The sequence below is a fragment of the Salvelinus fontinalis genome, chromosome 29, assembly GCF_029448725.1.
Source record: "Salvelinus fontinalis isolate EN_2023a chromosome 29, ASM2944872v1, whole genome shotgun sequence".
Lineage (NCBI taxonomy): Eukaryota > Metazoa > Chordata > Actinopteri > Salmoniformes > Salmonidae > Salvelinus > Salvelinus fontinalis.
In genome coordinates, this window is record NC_074693.1 from 18,974,805 (window position 1) to 18,995,152 (window position 20,348).

General features: G+C 43.5%; 1 protein-coding gene across 4 annotated transcripts in view; it reads left to right on the forward strand.

Annotated features, from left to right (window-relative positions):
* micu3b (mitochondrial calcium uptake family, member 3b) overlaps positions 1 to 20,348 on the forward strand; it is a 38,366-nt gene that overhangs the window by 1,773 nt on the left and 16,245 nt on the right. Inside the window, exons 2-11 of one of the 4 annotated variants that reach the window (XM_055888496.1) lie at positions 139 to 286; positions 4,325 to 4,356; positions 5,062 to 5,140; positions 7,113 to 7,160; positions 7,265 to 7,347; positions 7,444 to 7,515; positions 10,609 to 10,650; positions 16,235 to 16,327; positions 16,805 to 16,896; positions 18,391 to 18,562. In XM_055888496.1, coding sequence (XP_055744471.1) covers positions 139 to 286; positions 4,325 to 4,356; positions 5,062 to 5,140; positions 7,113 to 7,160; positions 7,265 to 7,347; positions 7,444 to 7,515; positions 10,609 to 10,650; positions 16,235 to 16,327; positions 16,805 to 16,896; positions 18,391 to 18,562 — 861 coding nt within the window. The remainder of the gene's footprint in view (positions 1 to 138; positions 287 to 4,324; positions 4,357 to 5,061; positions 5,141 to 7,112; positions 7,161 to 7,264; positions 7,348 to 7,443; positions 7,516 to 10,608; positions 10,651 to 16,234; positions 16,328 to 16,804; positions 16,897 to 18,390; positions 18,563 to 20,348) is intronic. The other 3 variants (XM_055888498.1, XM_055888497.1, XM_055888499.1) reach the window with 3 other exon arrangements.

Here is a 20,348-nt window from a genome sequence, read left to right on the forward strand (position 1 = left end):
TGAAAAAAACATGTTGTTTTTCAAACTATTCATTGAAACCTTTTTCACACTTTGCTTAAAAACTTTATAAATTATTTTGGATGTGTGTGTGTGTGTGTGTGTGTGTGTGTGTGTGTGTGTGTGTGTGTTTTGTTTCAGGCCAAGACATTTGATCTGGATGATGGGGATGTGTACATGTCGTCCCATGAGGCCAGGTTTCGGTTGTTCAGCTCAGTGGAATATGAGGGACAGCTATATATGACCCCATTGAACTTCATTGAGTCTGTCACCATGGGTGAGCCTAAGAGTGAGTACTAACCAACACACGCACGCACGCACGCACGCACGCACGCACGCACGCACGCACGCACGCACGCACGCACGCACACACACACACACACACACACACACACACACACACACACACACACACACACACACACATATCTCAAACACCCACCACTTATTGCTTCTCCTGATATAGTCGATAAATAGACATCAAACTAAGATGTTGACATATGGTGCTGATTAAATAACAATCTTCAGCAGTTCTATTCTGTACTGTACAGATGATGATGGTAGAGTCCGAGGTGCCAATGTTGTTTGCTGGACACTCACATCAACACTCTTTATGTAAAGGCCTTGTGAGTGACATAAAAATAACTGTGTGATTGGCTAGGAGTCAAGTAGATACAGATCTTTACTAGCAGCACCACTGTTACGTCTCATTTCTGTAGCAACAAACTCTGACGGACAGACAAGCAGACAGACGGAGACAAAACAGCATGTCTTAAGTGATAGACATTCATGATGTCTGTGATTCATGATGTCTGTGAATCATGATGATTTTAGTCACTACATTAGAACCTGTTAAACACATGGTAAATTATCAGATATAAACTCACAGTATTGGGATTGAATAAAGATCTTGTCTCCTTCACAAATGGCACCCTATTCCATAGATAGTGCACTGTGTAGGGAATAGGGTGCCGTTTGGGACATAGCTCTATTCTGGGGCCTGTTGATGTGGTGTGTCTTGGTTTCCCTGGCATGTAACGAGGGATATAAATGGAGCACTAATGTGAATAGCACACATTGCGTCAGCCTTCTCTCCTCACTCTCTCTGATGGCTAATGTGTTACGAAATAGGGATAATGACGTTTTATGGTTTTATGCTGTGGTTGTAAAATCAGATAAGTTTTTTCCCTGACTGAGGATGTTTGGAAAAGTCTGGGATATAGGGCAATTATATATCACAGAATATTGTCATAATTTACATACATTCTTTCATATGAAAATACCTTCTGCTTTGTTTTACTGTTCAATTAAAATGATATAGCCAGATTCCCGTTTTCTAAAATTGTGGGAGCCTGTATGGTATTGTGGTAACCTATGTGGTATTGTGGTAACCTATGTGGTATTGTGGTAACCTGTATGGTATTGTGGTAACCTGTATGGTATTGTGGTAACCTGTATGGTATTGTGGTAACCTATGTGGTATTGTGGTAACCTGTATGGTATTGTGGTAACCTGTATGGTATTGTGGTAACCTATGTGGTATTGTGGTAACCTGTATGGTATTGTGGTAACCTGTATGGTATTGTGGTAACCTGTATGGTATTGTGGTAACCTATGTGGTATTGTGGTAACCTGTATGGTATTGTGGTAGCCTGTATGGTATTGTGGTAACCTATATGGTATTGTGGTAACCTATGTGGTATTGTGGTAGCCTGTATGGTATTGTGGTAACCTATATGGCATTGTGGTAACCTGTATGGTATTGTGGTAACCTGTATGGTATTGTGGTAACCTATATGGTATTGTGGTAACCTATATGGCATTGTGGTAACCTGTATGGTATTGTGGTAACCTGTATGGTATTGTGGTAACCTATGTGGTATTGTGGTAACCTGTATGGTATTGTGGTAACCTATGTGGTATTGTGGTAACCTATATGGTATTGTGGTAACCTGTATGGTATTGTGGTAACCTATGTGGTATTGTGTTAACCTGTATGGTATTGTGGTAACCTGTATGGTATTGTGGTAACCTATAAGGTATTGTGGTAACCTATATGGTATTGTGGTAACCTACAGTGGCTTCAGTCTGCTTTCCAACAGACACTGGGAGACAAATTCAGCTTTCAGCAGGACAATAACCTAAAACACAAGGCCAAATATACACCGGAGTTGCTTACCAAGATGAATGTTCCTGAGTGGCGTAGTTATAGTTTGGATTTAAATTGGCTTGAAAATCTATGGCAGGACTTGAAAATGGCTGTCTAGCAATTCAAAAAAAAAAGATAATCACATTTTGTACAATCCAGCTGTACACAGCTCTTAGAGACTTACACAGAAAGACTCACAACTGTAATCACAGCCAAAGGTGCTTCTAAAAAGTTTTGACTCAGGGGTGTGAATACGTTTGTAAATTAGATATTTCTGTATTTAATTTTCAATAAATTAGCAAAAAATCTTTGTCATTATGGGGTATTGTGTGTAGATGTGTGAGAGAAAAATCTATTTAATCCATTTTGATGTCAGGCTGTATGTAACACAACAAAAGGTGGAATAAGTCAAGGGGTATGAATACTTTCTAAAGGCACTGTATATGGTACTGTGGGAGCCTGTGTGGGTGGTTTCAAACTTGTTCCCATGACGAAAAAGGAGCATCTCAGGTATTTCAGAGAAATTGCCTGTTTGCTTAGAACAGTGTTGGTTTTAATTCTGCCAAGGTAAATGGTCACTCTTTTCTAGTGATTTTAATGATTTTCTCTCTTCATAGAACGAGCCAGCCAGCCAGCCAAATAAGCCCTGACCCAATGTATTCCTATACTGAGGCTAAAATGTCTGTTGGGAAAGGCACCAGTATAACTCTGGTCCCCATTGTTAGAGACTGATGTATGTCTAATGAAAGAGTTCATAGTCTGTGTTGATGTGTCTGTTTTACAGTAAGGACATAGCTATCATTGCTACACATAGTTTTCTCAGGGTTTTTTCATCAACATTTTAGTCAAAACCGCAAAGATCTTCTGCTGAACAAAAATATATACGCAAGTTTCAATTTCTGAGTTACAATTCAAATAAGGAAATCAGTCAATTGAAATACATTAATTGGGCCCTAATCTATGGATTTGACATGACTGGGCAGGGACGCAGTCATTAGTGGGCCTGGAAGGGCATAGGCCCACCCACTTGGGAGCCAAGCCCACCCACTGGGGAACCAGGCCCAGCCAATTAGAGGGAGTGTTTCTCCACAAAACGACTTTATTACAGACAGAAACACTCCTCAGTTTCATCAGCTGTCCGGTAGGCTGATCTCCGACGATCTCGCAGGTGAAGAAGCCAGATGTGGAGGTCCTGGGCTGGCGTGGTTACACGTGGTCTGCGGTTGTGAGGCCGGTTGGACGTACTGACAAATTCTCTAAAACGACGTTGGAGGCGGCTTATGGTAGAGAAATTAACATTAAATTCTCTGGCAACAGCTTTTGTCGACATTCCTTCTGTCAGCATGCCAATTTCACGCTCCCTAAAAACTTGAGTCATCTGTGGCATTGCCAATCTGTGGCATTGTGTTGTGTGACAAAACTGCACATTTTGATTATGCTGTTTAATCAGCTTCTTGATATGCCAATCCTGTCAGGTGGATTATCTTGGCAAAGGTGAAATGCTCACTAACAGGGATGTAAACACATTTTTGCACCGAAATAAGCTTTTTGTTCGTTTGAAAAATGTCTGGGAAATTTTATTTGAGCTCATAAAACATGGGACCAACATATGTTGCATTTATATTTTTGTTCAGTGTATTTTTACTGGACCACTGTGCCATGAAACCCCCGGGTCACCCTAATCTTTATACATTTCAGGCCTTGGTGTGAATGTGAATTAACTTTTCAGGGGATTAAATGCACAAATTGAGGATTTCTTATATTTGCTTGTCCATCCAGACACCTCAGTTTGGTGGGAGAGCTCTACAAAGCAAAGGGTCATCATAACTGCTTCCTCCATCAGAAACAGACCTTAAAGTTATTGTCACTGTTATCATCCCTCTGGGGTGGTAGGGCCATGTGAATCACCTAGCCAGGTGTTTTTATGAAGCCAACGCCTTATCTTATGGCCAGGGACCTTTTTATGGAGTATTGGAATGCGTTCCTGGAGATATGGCACTCATGTTTCAGTACAGCCCTGAGTCCAGCTGTCCTTTCTTACACATAGCCACTTGTTTTTCCACCATAAAGTACATTATAGGCTTGTTCATAGCATGTTGTGCGAATAATTGTAATTTTTTAAATAATAATACTGATCAGTTCATTTATTCTGAACAATACTTTCATTTTTCTTTTTAGAAAAGAGGATTTGGAAGTCTCTAACAAAACAGGTGGGAGGTTTGTGATTAAAGCACTGCATGCATTGACAAGTGTGAAAATGTATTTGAAATAGAACCCTGCTTTTCTAAGAGAATAATCGATGTACACTGAGTGGAGAAAAAATTAGGAACACCTTCCTAATATTGAGTTGCACCCCCTTTTGCCCTCCAAATAGCCTCAATTCATCAGGGCATGGACTCTACAAGGTGTCCAAAGCGTTCCACAGGGATGCTGGCCCAGGTTGACTTCAATGCTTCCCACAGTTGTGTCAAGTTGCCTGGATGTCCTTTGGGTGGTGGACCATTCTTGATACACACAGGAAACTGTTGAGTGTGAAAAACCCAGCAGCGTTGCAGTTCTTGACACAAACCAGTGCACCTGGCACCTACTACCATACCCCGTTCAAAAGCACTTCAATCTTTTGTCTTGCCCATTCATCCTGTGAATGGCACACATACACAATCCATGTCTCAATTGTCTCAAGGCTTAAATATGATTCTTCAAAGTGTCTCCTCCCCTTCATCTACACTGATTGAAGTGGATTTAACAAGTGACTTCAATAAGGGATCATAGCTTTCACCTGGATTCACCAGGTCAGTCTATGTCATGGAAAAAGGTGTTCCTAATGTCACACTCAGTGTATAATAATGAATTATTCATGTTTGTGTACTGATTCTTCAAAGAGTAAATACTGTGATTTTCTTCCATTGTTGAAGGAGTTGGAACAGATGCTGGCAGACACCCCTACTGTTTTTAAAGGATCATCCAATTTATTCAGGAACCTACGTCACCGAGGTGAGACTCCTTAACTCTCTCTATCATCAAGAATATGGCCAGTGGAATGTTTGCAGGTTCCATATACCAAATCAATCGAGAACAGAGTACAGGCAGTAAACACCATCTTATCTTTCCATCAATCAGTGATGTTGTCATTTGCTCTCAGGTAACCTTAGATACGAGGGTGAAGGAAATCCACCCTATATAGGATGTACCATTGATTAGCGTTACCGTTACCAGTTATAATAGACTACATCCCCGTACTGAGAATGAGATGAGCTTGTATTTTCAAAATAGTGTAGCGATCCTTGAAATATGAGCCACGTTACAATTCCCATCAAGTAGGTTAAATTTATTGGTGCAATGCATAGTGTGTTTGCCTTTTACACAAGAGACCCGGGTTCGCTTCCCGCTCCCTCGATTCGCTACAATATTGACAAGCTGAGGAAAGGAGGTAATTGTAAGTGTTCTTCAATGTTGTTATTTTCATGGAAACATGCTTCAAGTAACCTGTTCTCATTGCTCCCTGAAGAAGTAAACATCACTCCCTGCGTTTCAAACCCTGTGTTTGGTGTATAAGTTCTCCCTGCTCTCTCCTCTGTTGCTTTAGCTAAGTGCCGACGCTGGGATCTGGGGCTTTTAATCCTGCTGTTAAACATGGCGGTTTTGCCGAGAAAAAAAGGATTGGATTGATCAGCGAACAAAGCCTTGCTTTGAGAATGAGAGGTGCTGTTTGAACCCGGTTATGTTGAGGCATGTCCCACTGGCTGCCTCCTGATCACCATGGACATGATGAATCCTAAGAATGGAGTAGGATTACATCTCCGGTTCTGCCACTCTATACGAAGTGTTTCTGAGGAATTATTTCTATTGTCTGACAACATCTACTTGAGCTCAGAGGTTGGAAGGGTTGGGGATTGGGGAGGGAAGGGGAGGGTTGGAGAGGGGAGGGAAGGTTTCTCTCTCCCTGAGTGAAGGTGTGTGTGGTATTGGTGAGACACGGCTGGAATCTTAAAGATTTTTTCCCTCCAACCTATTTAACCCTTAAAAAGTCAGAACTTTAGTCATTTTTAGGCCTATACATTTTCAACAGAGAAGTTCTCGAGCAGATCAGTGTCTCATGTTGGGATGCACCATTTCATTGGGACTTTTCAACAGAAACTCTCTATTGGCATCCAGTACTTCCCCACCGCATTCAACTATCCAAACGCAGACAAACATCAGATATCTGCAGAACTTTTATATGACAAGGAGTATCAGAAATATAAAGAAAGAGGATTTTATTGGATGCACTACCATAGTCCATTCATAGTATTCTTTTCCTCCCAAGTGTCCTTTTTTGGGGGGAAATCTCCCTGGAGCAAAGGCCATACCTGAATCCTTTTCCCATAACACCCAGAGCTGTCTGTGCTGGAGTCACTGTCTTCTCCTGCAAACAAACGCTTGGGAATGCTTTCAGAGGCAGCAAGACAACCCTCCTCAGTCTACTGAGATGGACTCTGACAGTTACTCTTCTCTTCTCCTCGCAGTCACACAACAAAGGGAGTTCTAGAACACAAAAAGGAACAGGAAGCCGAATCAGGCATCCACAATCAGTGACAGATCACTGGAGAATGTTTCACACCTTGTTATCCAAACAGAGGACGCACCGAAGCCAGCACTGGGGCTTCATTTTGTTTGGGTTTGTGTCCCGATAGGTCACTTACGTTGTAAAGCCTCTGTTTGTGTGATGAGAACACCAATGAACACCATGAATTAAGAGGCACCTTTTTAAGATGTTATCAATATGAAAGAGAAGATTAGCTGTTGTCTAAAGGTGTTGCACTATTTCGTGGGGTGTTTTATTCATGTGAAGAGTTAGGGCAGGACTTTGAAAAACTCTATATAACTCAAGTAAACTGCTAGACTAATGTTCAATTATTTTATGAACTTTCTATATACATTTATGACAGTCAAGGTTAAAGCCAAACATCTGTATTTTTGTTTCCAGGCATCATCGGTTACACAGAGTATCTATTCCTGCTCTGCATTTTAACAAGTAAGTATGTTTGATTAGATATTTTATTACAAAAATAAAACATACGTAAGATGTTAGTTTGAACGTGGTTTCTTGTCTTATCTCTTTTCTCGGTCCTTTCCCAGAACCTCATGCTGGCTTTAAGATAGCTTTCAACATGTTTGATGCTGATGGAAACAAAATGGTGGACAAACGGGAGTTCTTGGTGGTATGTAATTATCTTAAGGTTAAATGAGAAGGATAGTTCCTTTGGTTAGTGAAGGAAGTCTGAAGAACATCTGAACATCTTCTGTCTTCTAATCAGCTTGAGGAAATCTTCCGTAAGAAAAAGGATGGAAAAGAAGCAGATGATGGTGCTCCAAGGTCTGACAAGCTGGTAAGGAGAGGCATTTCTTTGGTGAATATTCTTCGCATTTAGGCCATGCATTTCACTTATTGCATTTATTCTAGGTATTAATTCCTGTAAGGTTCAGTTGGATAGAAATTACGAAGAGCAATGTTTCCCCATTATACATTTAAAGTTTGGAACAATAAAATTGTCCTGCAGGAAGTATGGAAGTCAGGGAGAAAGTGTTTGAGCTGTAGACAGATGGTATGTTGGATGTGGTAGACTGTAGACAGACAGTATGGTGGATGTGGTAGACTGTAGACAGACATGGTGGATGTGGTAGGCTGTAGACAGACAGTATGGTGGATGTGGTAGACTGGAGACAGACATGGTGGATGTGGTAGGCTGTAGACAGACATGGTGGATGTGGTAGGCTGTAGACAGACATTATGGTGGATGTGGTAGACTGGAGACAGACATTATGGTGGATGTGGTAGGCTGTAGACAGACAGTATGGTGGATGTGGTAGGCTGTAGACAGACATTATCGTGGATGTGGTAGACTGTAGACAGACATGGTGGATGTGGTAGGCTATAGACAGACATTATGTTGGATGTGGTAGACTGGAGACAGACATGGTGGATGTGATAGGCTATAGACAGACAGTATGTTGGATGTGATAGACTGTAGACAGACAGTATGTTGGATGTGATAGGCTGTAGACAGACATTATAGTGGATGTGGTAGACTGTAGACAGACATGGTGGATGTGGTAGACTGTAGACAGACAGTATGGTGGATGTGGTAGGTTGTAGACAGACAGTATGGTGGATGTGGTAGACTGTAGACAGACAGTATGGTGGATGTAGTAGACTGTAGACAGACAGTATGGTGGATGTGGTAGACTGTAGACAGACAGAATGGTGGATGTGGTAGGTTGTAGACAGACATTATGGTGGATGTGGTAGACTGTAGACAGACAGTATGGTGGATGTGGTAGGTTGTAGACAGACAGTATGTTGGATGTGGTAGGCTGTAGACAGACAGTATGGTGGATGTGGTAGACTGTAGACAGACATGGTGGATGTGGTAGGCTGTAGACAGACATGGTGGATGTGGTAGGCTGTAGACAGACATGGTGGATGTGGTAGGCTGTAGACAGACAGTATGGTGGATGTGGTAGACTGTAGACAGACATGGTGGATGTGGTAGGCTGTAGACAGACATGGTGGATGTGGTAGGCTGTAGACAGACAGTATGGTGGATGTGGTAGACTGTAGACAGACATGGTGGATGTGGTAGGCTGTAGACAGACATGGTGGATGTGGTAGGCTGTAGACAGACATGGTGGATGTGGTAGGCTGTAGACAGACAGTATGGTGGATGTACCACCAGGATTTGATCACAATGATAAAACAGACTATCTGAGTGAGGTCCTATCACATCAACAGTACAACAGCATTAGTCTTATTCAGTGAACCAATGAAAGGAGTGTACATTCTTGGAAATGTTTACATTAAATTTAATGTAAAGTCTTTAGATTGATAGACTATAAAATGTTTTGTGATAATGTCCTGTATTGTTGAAGACACTTTTGAACATAGATCAATGGACAGTCTTCCCTGCATGTTCTAACATGGTTCTATCTCTACCCTATCTCTAACATGGTTCTATCTCTAACATGATTCTATCTCTACCCTATCTCTAACATGGTTATATCTCTACTCTACCCTATCTCTAACATGGTTCTATCTCTACCCTATCTCTAACATGGTTCTATCTCTACCCTATCTCTAACATGGTTCTATCTCTAACATGATTCTATCTCTACCCTATCTCTAACATGGTTATATCTCTACTCTACCCTATCTCTAACATGGTTCTATCTCTACCCTATCTCTAACATGGTTCTATCTCTACCCTATCTCTAACATGGTTCTATCTCTACCCTATATCTAACATGGTTCTATCTCTACCCTATATCTAACATGGTTCTATCTCTACCCTATCTCTAACATGGTTCTATCTCTAACATGATTCTATCTCTACCCTATCTCTAACATGGTTATATCTCTACTCTACCCTATCTCTAACATGGTTCTATCTCTACCCTATCTCTAACATGGTTCTATCTCTACCCTATCTCTAACATGGTTCTATCTCTACCCTATATCTAACATGGTTCTATCTCTACCCTATCTCTAACATGGTTCTATCTCTACCCTATATCTAACATGGTTCTATCTCTACCCTATCTCTAACATGGTTATATATCTACCCTAACATGGTTCTATCTCTACCCTATCTCTAACATGGTTATATCTCTACCCTATCTCTAACATGGTTCTATCTCTACCCTATCTCTAACATGGTTCTATCTCTAACATGGTTCTATCTCTACTCTATCTCTAACATGGTTCTATCTCTACCCTGTCTCTAACATGGTTCTATCTCTACCCTGTCTCTAACATGGTTCTATCTCTACCCTGTCTCTAACATGGTTCTATCTCTACCTTATCTATAACATGGTTCTATCTCTACCCTATCTATAACATGGTTCTATCTCTACCCTATCTCTAACATGGTTATATCTCTACCCTATATCTAACATGGTTCTATCTCTACTCTATATCTAACATGGTTATATCTCTACCCTATCTCTAACATGGTTCTATCTCTACCCTATATCTAACATGGTTATATCTCTACCCTATCTCTAACATGGTTATATCTCTACCCTATCTCTAACATGGTTCTATCTCTACCCTATATCTAACATGGTTCTATCTCTACCCTATATCTAATATGGTTCTATCTCTACCCTATATCTAACATGGTTCTATCTCTACCCTATCTCTAACATGATTCTATCTCTACCCTATCTCTAACATGGTTATATCTCTACTCTACCCTATCTCTAACATGGTTCTATCTCTACCCTATCTCTAACATGGTTCTATCTCTACCCTATCTCTAACATGGTTCTATCTCTACCCTATCTCTAACATGGTTCTATCTCTACCCTGTCTCTAACATGGTTATATCTCTACCCTGTCTCTAACATGGTTCTATCTCTACCCTGTCTCTAACATGGTTCTATATCTTGCATGCCCGCATCCATCTTTCCCCTGCATTTTATAGAACCTGCAACTGTATGGGAACCGGGAGTCCCGTGCACAGAGAGTATGTATTCTCCCTCTCCCCAGAATATCTGCACTGTCTGTTATGTGTTTTCTTCTTGGCTAGCCTGTTGCATGTGGCCTATTTTGCTTATGAAAAATGTAAGGAATCTACTGTAGTAACTTAGCCAAGTGGGCTAATGGGCATGAAAACCACGGAAGCCATTCCATGCTAAATGCATTGATGATAATACTGTATCTTGGCCTTCTCATGTGCAAGGTTAGCAGAGCGTCATGCGAGCTGCGAGGTAGCCAGGACAATGCAGCCGTAATGGGTCCAGTCCAAACTCTGAATGTGCCGCTGGACTGCCACAGCACAGCAGATGATTTATGTACTGGCCTTCTGTCTGTCAGAGTGGCTGGCTGAGCGATGGGTTCTATGGGCCCAGAGATCCCTTTTCAAAAGGCCCTTATCTGAAGACTGACAGCATTCCTCCCGGACCCCCATGTTTTATTTTTACAGTTTCTTGAAAAGTGGTATTTGGGCTCGGGTTACCTTTTGTGGTGGGCTTGACCATGCTGATCGGCGTGCCAGTCAGTGAGAGCTATAGAGCTAGTACTGCTAGAATGAATGTCTCAACACAGACACATAGAAAAGGGTGCTGCTGCAGCTCGCAACAAATAAACCAGGGCTTTTGAGATGGTTGTTTTAAGAGCTGTTGGGTTAAGGTGTGTCTTGGTTTTGATTTGTTCTGCATCACTCAAGGTATCCTCCCAGAGAATGGTTCAAAAGGCAAATCTTTTCAAACTCTACATGACAGGCATGTCTTGAAACCTGCGGTTGGGCTTTCCCCACCCGTGTATTCTAATTACAAACGTTTCATACTCTTTTAATGGGCCGAGATGAAGATAGAGCAGCGGTACATTAAAGACTTAGTAATTAGCTCTGGGATCAAGTCATGAATCTCCCTCTGGTGAGGAGCGATGAAGTGCAGAGGAAGAGATGTTTTATCAGCTGTCTCAACTGTCTCATTCCCCTGCCAGGCATGGAAAAAGAATAAGATAAATAAATATTATGAAATGAAGCAAGACACATTTTGAGGACATGTGTTAGAGGATCTGGCTCTCACTGGTTGGCTGTTCGTGGTGCCTTTGAACAAGGCGATGTCGAGACATGAGAGACATTGAGAACCAGGGCAAAAAGGATGAGGTAAAAAAAAAACAGCACTCAACTGAGTGTTTTGCTCACCTGTGGGTGGAGGCAGAAGTTGGCCCTGGAAAACTGTTTCACTGGGAATTTTTGTTTCAAGGAAAGTCCGAGAGCTAAAACCTGATTGAATGGTGAATAGTACTACAGTTGAAGTGGGAAGTTAACATACACTTAGGTTGGAGTCATTACAACTCATTTTTCAACCACTCCACAAATGTCTTGTTAACAAACTATAGTTTTGGCAAGTCGGTTAGGACATCTACTTTGTGCATTACACAAGTAATCTTTCCAACAATTGTTTACAGATAGATGATTTCACGTATAATTCACTGTATCACAATTCCAGTGGGTCAGAAGTTTACATACACTAAGTTGACTGTGCCTTTAAACAGCTTGGAAAATTCCAGAAAATGATGTCATGGCTTTAGAAGCTTCTGATAGGCTAATTGACATAAGTTGAGTCAATTGGAGGTGTACCTGTGGATGTATTTCAAGGCCTACCTTCAAACTCAGTGCTTCTTTGCTTGACATCATGGGAAAATCAAAAAAAATCAGCCAAGACCTTAGAAAAAAACATGTAGAACTCCACAAGTCTGGTTCATCCTTCGGAGCAATTTCCAAACTCCTGAAGGTACCACGTTCATCTGTACAAACAATTATACGCAAGTATAAACACCATGGGACCACGCAGCCGTCATAAGGCTCAGGAAGGAGACGTGTCTCCTAGAGATGAACGTACTTTGGTGCGAAAGTGCAAATCAATCCCAGAACAACAGCAAAGGACCTTGTGATGAGGAAACAGGTACAAAGTATCTATATCCACAGTAAAACGAGTCCTATATCAACATAACCTGAAAGGCCGCTCAGCAAGGAAGAAGCCACTGCTCCAAAACCGCCATAAAAAAGACAGACTACGGTTTGCAACTGCACATGGGGACAAAGACCGAACTTTTTGGAGAAATGTCTACTGGTCTGATGAAACAAAAATAGAACTGTTCGGCTATAATGACCATCGTTATGCTTGGAGGAAAAAGGGGGACGCTTGCAAGCCGAATAACACCATCCCAACCGCGAAGCACGGGGGTGGCAGCATCGTGATGTGGGGGTGCTTTGCTGCAGGAGGGACTGGTGCACTTCACAAAATAGATGACATCATGAGGGAGAAAATTATATGGATATATTGAAGCAACATCTCAAGACATCAGTCAGGATGTTAAAGCTTGGTCGCAAATGGGTCTTCCAAATGGACAATGACCCCAAGCATACTTCCAAAGTTGTGGCGAAATGGCTTAAGGACAACAAAGTCAAGGTATTGGCCATCACAAAGCCCTGACCTCAATCCTATAGACAATGTGTGGGCAGAACTGAAAAGGCGTGTGCGAGCAAGGAGGCCTACAAACCTGACTCGGTTACACCAACTCTGTCAGGAGGAATGGGCCAAAATTCACCCAACTTATTTTGGGAAGCGTGTGGAAGGCTACCCGAAACGTTTGACCCAAGTTAAACAATTTAAAGGCAATGCTACCAAATACTAATTGAGTGTATGTAAACTTTTGACCCACTGGGAATGTGATGTGAAGAAATAAAAGCTGAAATAAATGTCTCTCTACTATTATTCTGACATTTCACATTCTTAAAATAAAGTGGTGATCCTAACTGACCTAAGACAGGGAATTTTTCCTAGGATTAAATGTCAGGAATTGTGAAAAACTGAGTTTAAATGTATTTGGCTAAGGTGTGTGTAAACTTCCGACTTCAACTGTACATGTAATGTTATCATTCATATTACTACACTGCTCAAAAAAATAAAGGGAACACTTAAACAACACAATGTAACTCCAAGTCAATCACACTTCTGTGAAATCAAACTGTCCACTTAGGAAGCAACACTGATTGACAATAAATTTCACATGCTGTTGTGCAAATGGAATAGACAAAAGGTGGAAATTATAGGCAATTAGCAAGACACCCCCCAAAACAGGAGTGATTCTGCAGGTGGTGACCACAGACCACTTCTCAGTTCCTATGCTTCCTGGCTGATGTTTTGTTCACTTTTGAATGCTGGCGGCGCTCTCACTCTAGTGGTAGCATGAGACGGAGTCTACAACCCACACAAGTGGCTCAGGTAGTGCAGTTCATCCAGGATGGCACATCAATGCGAACTGTGGCAAAAAGGTTTGCTGTGTCTGTCAACGTAGTGTCCAGAGCATGGAGGCCCTACCAGGAGACAGGCCAGTACATCAGGAGACGTGGAGGAGGCCGTAGGAGGGCAACAACCCAGCAGCAGGACGGCTACCTCCGCCTTTGTGCAAGGAGGTGCACTGCCAGCGCCCTGCAAAATGACCTCCAGCAGGCCACAAATGTTAATGTGTCAGCATATGGTCTCACAAGGGGTCTGAGGATCTCATCTCGGTACCTATTGGCAGTCAGGCTACCTCTGGCGAGCACATGGAGGGCTGTGCGGCCCCACAAAGAAATGCCACCCCACACCATGACTGACCCATCGCCAAACCGGTCATGCTGGAGGATGTTGCAGGCAGCAGAACGTTCTCCACGGCGTCTCCAGACTCTGTCACGTCTGTCACATGTGCTCATGTGCTCAGTGTGAACCTGCTTTCATCTGTGAAGAGCACAGGGCGCCAGTGGCGAATTTGCCAATCTTGGTGTTCTTTGGAAAATGCCAAACGTCCTGCACGGTGTTGGGCTGTATGCACAACCCCCACCTGTGGACGTCGGGCCCTCATACCACCCTCATGGAGTCTGTTTCTGACCGTTTGAGCAGACACATGCACATTTGTGGCCTGCTGGAGGTCATTTTGCAGGGCGCTGGCAGTGCACCTCCTTGCACTAAGGCGGAGGTACCGGTCCTGCTGCTGGGTTGTTGCCCTCCTACGGCCTCCTCCACGTCTCCTGATGTACTGGCCTGTCTCCTGGTAGCGCCTCCATGCTCTGGACACTACGCTGACAGACACAGCAAACCTTCTTGCCACAGCTCGCATTGATGTGCCATCCTGGATGAACTGCACTACCTGAGCCACTTGTGTGGGTTGTAGACTCCGTCTCATGCTACCACTAGAGTGAGAGCACCGCCAGCATTTAAAAGTGACCAAAACATCAGCCAGGAAGCATAGGAACTGAGAAGTGGTCTGTGGTCACCACCTGCAGAATCACTCCTGTTTTGGGGGGTGTCTTGCTAATTGCCTATAATTTCCACCTTTTGTCTATTCCATTTGCACAACAGCATATGAAATGTATTGTCAATCAGTGTTGCTTCCTAAGTGGACAGTTTGATTTCACAGAAGTGTGATTGACTTGGAGTTACATTGTGTTGTTTAAGTGTTCCCTTTATTTTTTTGAGCAGTGTAGTATTACTAGTACTGTTACCAAACAGTGATAATGCTGGACTCTCCATTATTATTTCAATAGGACTGCAGGAGTAAAGGAATTCACTGTTGCATGACGTAACTGAGTGAGAGTTGGTCACACTGGTGAGAAGCAGCCTTGTTTGTTTGATATCACACTAGTCCAGACATAACATTCACTTGGATGAAAAAGACACTTTGACTTCCACAGACACTTTGGGATGCAGCATTTGAAAGAATCATGTATTCTTGAAATGTATTGGATGGTTTCAATTACCCGTGATTATACAAGAGTGTCAACATTTTCTCATTGATAGAGTGTAACCTGCATCCCCCTCTGGGACACGGTAGGGTGGGCCACTATCAACTACAATGAACAAAGAGAGATATCATTCCAAAATGTTTATTTAATCACAATCTGATCCCATTTCACAAGTGTGGATGAAAAGTACACCGTAACCTGCATTCAGCTCGCAGCTATGTTCAAACGGTGATGTATTCAGATTGAGTGGATTCAGTTACACTGTAAAGCTGTCATGAATTCACCCTTCACGCCCTGTGTGTCTCGGACATATGCAGCTGTCTTGACTGAATTCCTCGCCAGAAGGCTGCATGCTCCAGTGCAGAGCTCACAGCTTTATGGATGGGGTTTTTCAGTCTTTCACAGACTTCCTAGATATGTGGTTACTATACCGACAGTGAGGACTTCTCAGCACTCATGTCCTGTCTAAGACTGCCTGGCTGGGTGGTTGGATGTCAGAGAGTTATTTTACTGTTGTCACTGCAAGGAGGAGTTCAGTAGTGTCAATGAGTAGTTCAAATCAGTTGGCTATTTGAAGGATACTCTGTCTGCCTGTCTGTCTGTCGGTCGGTCTGTTTGTCTATTCATCTGTTTGTTTCTAGTTCTGTCTGTCTGTCCGTCTGTCCATCTATACTTCTGTCTGTCCATCAGTCTGTTTGCCTGTTTTTGTGTGTGTGTTTAATGTTAATGCCTGATGCTAATGCTGTTAATATCTGCCAGATGTGCTCTGTTGTCATCTAACAGCTCTGCCTCCACTACTCTACCACCATCACAGGTCCTTAGAAAAGAGGCCCAGCAGTTAGAGCCCCGGGGCATATGGGATGCTCTGAGAAAGGGGGCAAGCCAAGCTCTCTTTTCTGACTTAGAGGTAGCTACACAAGTCTTGTTTTCAGATGTGTTCCTTTCCTATTTAACCTGTAGATGTTTACGGGTTCTCTTGATTAGGTCTGTGTAATGTTGTGTCTTAAATGTCACATGATATGGATCATGCTCAATATATTGATTTATTTTGTTGTTGATGATAAACTATGTTGTTGGCCCAAGTTTGGTTGATGACTCTGATATGGCTCAGTACCATGTGTAACATGACTCTGATATGGCTCAGAACCATGTGTAACTGTCAGGAGAAGGGAAAATGCTGGAAGTTCAACGTTGGTCTCCACATATTAACCATTAACATGGCTGCATGTTTCTACGTACAAGCATGTGTGTGTGTTTCTGTGAGTGATATGTATTTTGCATGGTTGGGTCCTTGTGGATAAGTGGTCCTCGTGGTCGGCCATAAGTCCATTTCTTTATGAGGAATGGAAGTCAGACTGAATCACACATTTGTTTTCCCTCCCAGAATATGGATGAAAATATGACCGACACGACCCTGCTGGTTCATTTCTTCGGGAAAAAGGGAAAGGCAGAGTTGGGCTTCGATGATTTTTACAGGCAAGTAGGGAAATGTTCAAAAACTCCAACTTACATCTTGCATTTGCAGTGTCAAATATATATAATGTGCAACAAAGTACTGAGTAAGGGTCTGAATACTTTCAGAGTGCGCTGTATATAATGTACAATAGACAATTGTAATTTCTACTAATTATAGAAATATTTGCACATTTGAATTAATCATACTCATCCTAACTCATTGTGGTAGCTATAGTCAGGCACCCAGTCCAGTGTCCCCTCTCTCTGTATGTGAGTTGGTGGTGGCATTACCTATTACCAGTACCTCTATCTCCCTCTTCACTTCTCTGTCTCCCTCTCCATCTCTCTGTCTCTCTCTTCACCTCTCTGTCTCCCTCTCCACTTCTCTCTGTCTCCCTCTTCACTCCCCACTGTCTCCCTCTTCACCTCTCTGTTTCCCTCTCTTCTCCTCTATGTCTCCCTCTCCACTTCTCTCTGTCTCCCTCTTCACTCCCCACTGTCTCCCTCTTCTCCTCTCCATCTCCCTCTCTTCTCCTCTATGTCTCCCTCTCCACACCTCTCTGTCTCCCTCTTCACTCCCCACTGTCTCCCTCTTCACCTCTCTGTTTCCCTCTCTTCTCCTCTCCATCTCCCTCTCTTCTCCTCTCCATCTCCCTCTCTTCTCCTCTATGTCTCCCTCTCCACACCTCTCTGTCTCCCTCTTCACTCCTCTCTGTCTCCCTCTCCTCTCTGTCTCCCTCTCCATCTCTCTGTCTCTCTCTTCACCTCTCTGTCTCCCTCTCTTCACCTCTCCGTCTCCCTCTCTTCTCCTCTATGTCTCCCTCTCCACACCTCTCTGTCTCCCTCTTCACTCCTCTCTGTCTCCCTCTCCTCTCCATCTCTCTGTCTCTCTCTTCACCTCTCTGTCTCCCTCTTCACTCCTCTCTGTCTCCCTCTTCACTCCTCTCTGTCTCCCTCTTCACTCCTCTCTGTCTCCCTCTCCATCTCTCTGTCTCTCTCTTCTCCTCTCTGTCTCCCTCTCCACACCTCTCCGTCTCCCTCTCTTCTCCTCTATGTCTCCCTCTCCACACCTCTCTGTCTCCCTCTTCACTCCTCTCTGTCTCCCTCTCCTCTCCATCTCTCTGTCTCTCTCTTCACCTCTCTGTCTCCCTCTTCACTCCTCTCTGTCTCCCTCTTCACTCCTCTCTGTCTCCCTCTTCACTCCTCTCTGTCTCCCTCTCCATCTCTCTGTCTCTCTCTTCTCCTCTCTGTCTCCCTCTCCACACCTCTCTGTCTCCCTCTTCACCTCTCTGTCTCCTCTCCGTCTCCCTCTCTTCTCCTCTATGTCTCCCTCTTCACTCCTCTCTGTCTCCCTCTCCTCTCTGTCTCCCTCTCCATCTCTCTGTCTCTCTCTTCACCTCTCTGTCTCCCTCTTCACTCCTCTCTGTCTCCCTCTTCACTCCTCTCTGTCTCCCTCTCCACCCCTCTCTTTCTCCCTCTCCACCCTTCTCTGTCTCCCTCTCCATCCCTCCCCAGATTCATGGACAACTTGCAGACAGAGGTGCTTGAGATTGAGTTCCTGTCCTATTCCAAAGGCCTGCCTATCATCAGTGAGGAGGACTTTGCCCACATCCTGTTGCGTTTCACCAACGTAGACGACATTGCAGGTTACCTGGACAATGTGCGCAAGAGCATTACAGATGAGAAGGTGATTGTGGAGCGCTTGCAATGTAGTCTTTGCCTTATGCTAACACACTCAAACACCCTAAGGCTCCCTCCTCACCTCAAACTACCTCCATCTCCCCTCACCTCAAATTAACTCTATCTCACCTCAAACTACATCCATCCCCCCTCACCTCAAACTACCTCCATCCCCCCTCATCTCAAACTACCTCCATCTCCCCTCACCTCAAACTACCTCCACCCCCCTCACCTCAAACTACCTCTATCTCACCTCAAACTACCTCCATCCCCCCTCACCTCAAACTACCTCTATCTCACCTCAAACTACCTCCACCCCCCTCACCTAAAACTACCTACATCTTACCTCAAACTACCTCCATATCACATCAAACTACCTCCATCCCCCCTCACCTCAAACTATCTCCATCTACCTCCATCTCCCCTCACCTCAAACTACCTCATACCACATCAAACTACCTTCATCCCCCCTCACCTCAAACTATCTCCATCTACCCTCACCTCAGACTACCTCCACCCCCCTCACCTCAAACTACCTCCATCTCACTTCAAATTACCTCGATACCCCCTCACCTCAAACCACCTCCATCTCCCCTCACCTCAAACTACCTCCATCTCCTCTCACCTCAAACTACCTGTATCCCACCTCAAACTACCTCCATCCCCGCTCACCTCAAACTACCTCCATTTCCCCTTACCTCAAACTACCTTCATCTACCTCCATCTACCTCCATCCCCCTCACCTAAAACTTCCTCCATCCCCCTCCCTCACCCCCTTTACCGTTACCTTCCAGAAAACTCCCCTCTGCCCCCCTTAACCCTCCAGACGACCCCCCCACACACCTCCCCTCTTCCCCCCTTAACCCCCACCAGATGATCCCCCCTACACACCCTCTCAGCCCTTTGCCCTTGACTCACCAACACCCCCTGGCCCCCAAGGCAACTCAGCCTAAATACCATCATAGCCTTTTGTTCCAGACACATGCAAGTGTGCTTTTCTTAGTTTGGAAGTGTGAGATGGATTTAGTCAACCAGTAATCAACTGGTCATTCTCATGTTTTTCAATCAATTAAATCTTATTTTCTATTTTCAGTTTTGACCAAGAAGATTAAATGTTACTTATTTAGCAATAAACTGAGTGGCAATAATGTGTAGAGGGGTATCAGGTAACCAGCTTGCTATAACATAGATAGTGATACTCAAAGATGGAATGGAATTTCTTATTGTGTAATTTCTGTTCTGTGGTATTACTGAAATGATAAATGTGGACATACTATCTAACCAAATACCTGTCTGAAAACTTCTCTCTTGTAGTTTTTCACTTGCGTTGAAGGCAACCGTGAAGTAGTTGCTGAATGAAACTTTCACATTTTAGGTTTTTAGTTTGTTTTTCATTCGACACACTGACCCGCACATAAAGAGGTGAGCAGCTTCTCAGCGGGCTGAGTAGCTTGTTGCTAGATCGCCATTGATAATCAAGTGGGTCTCATCGTTGTGCTAAGAGATAGTTTATGGAGCTTGCTTTGTTAAAATAGCAAAGCGTCACAAATGGCTCGTTACATCATTTGTTAGGCTCAGTGTGCTGGTTGTGTTGGAGGGGCCACTGAGGGAGGGAGCAAGCTATAGGAGTTTCTAGTAACATTGGGATGGTTGCGTTGGAAGGGCGCCGGAGGGAGCGAGATATAGGAGTTTCTAGTAGCAGTGGGATGGTTGAGTGGACATCAATAGGGCCTGTGTTTGACTCATCTGCCAACCCTGAGATGTTTGGGATTCAGCCCCCTTTTGTTTTTGTT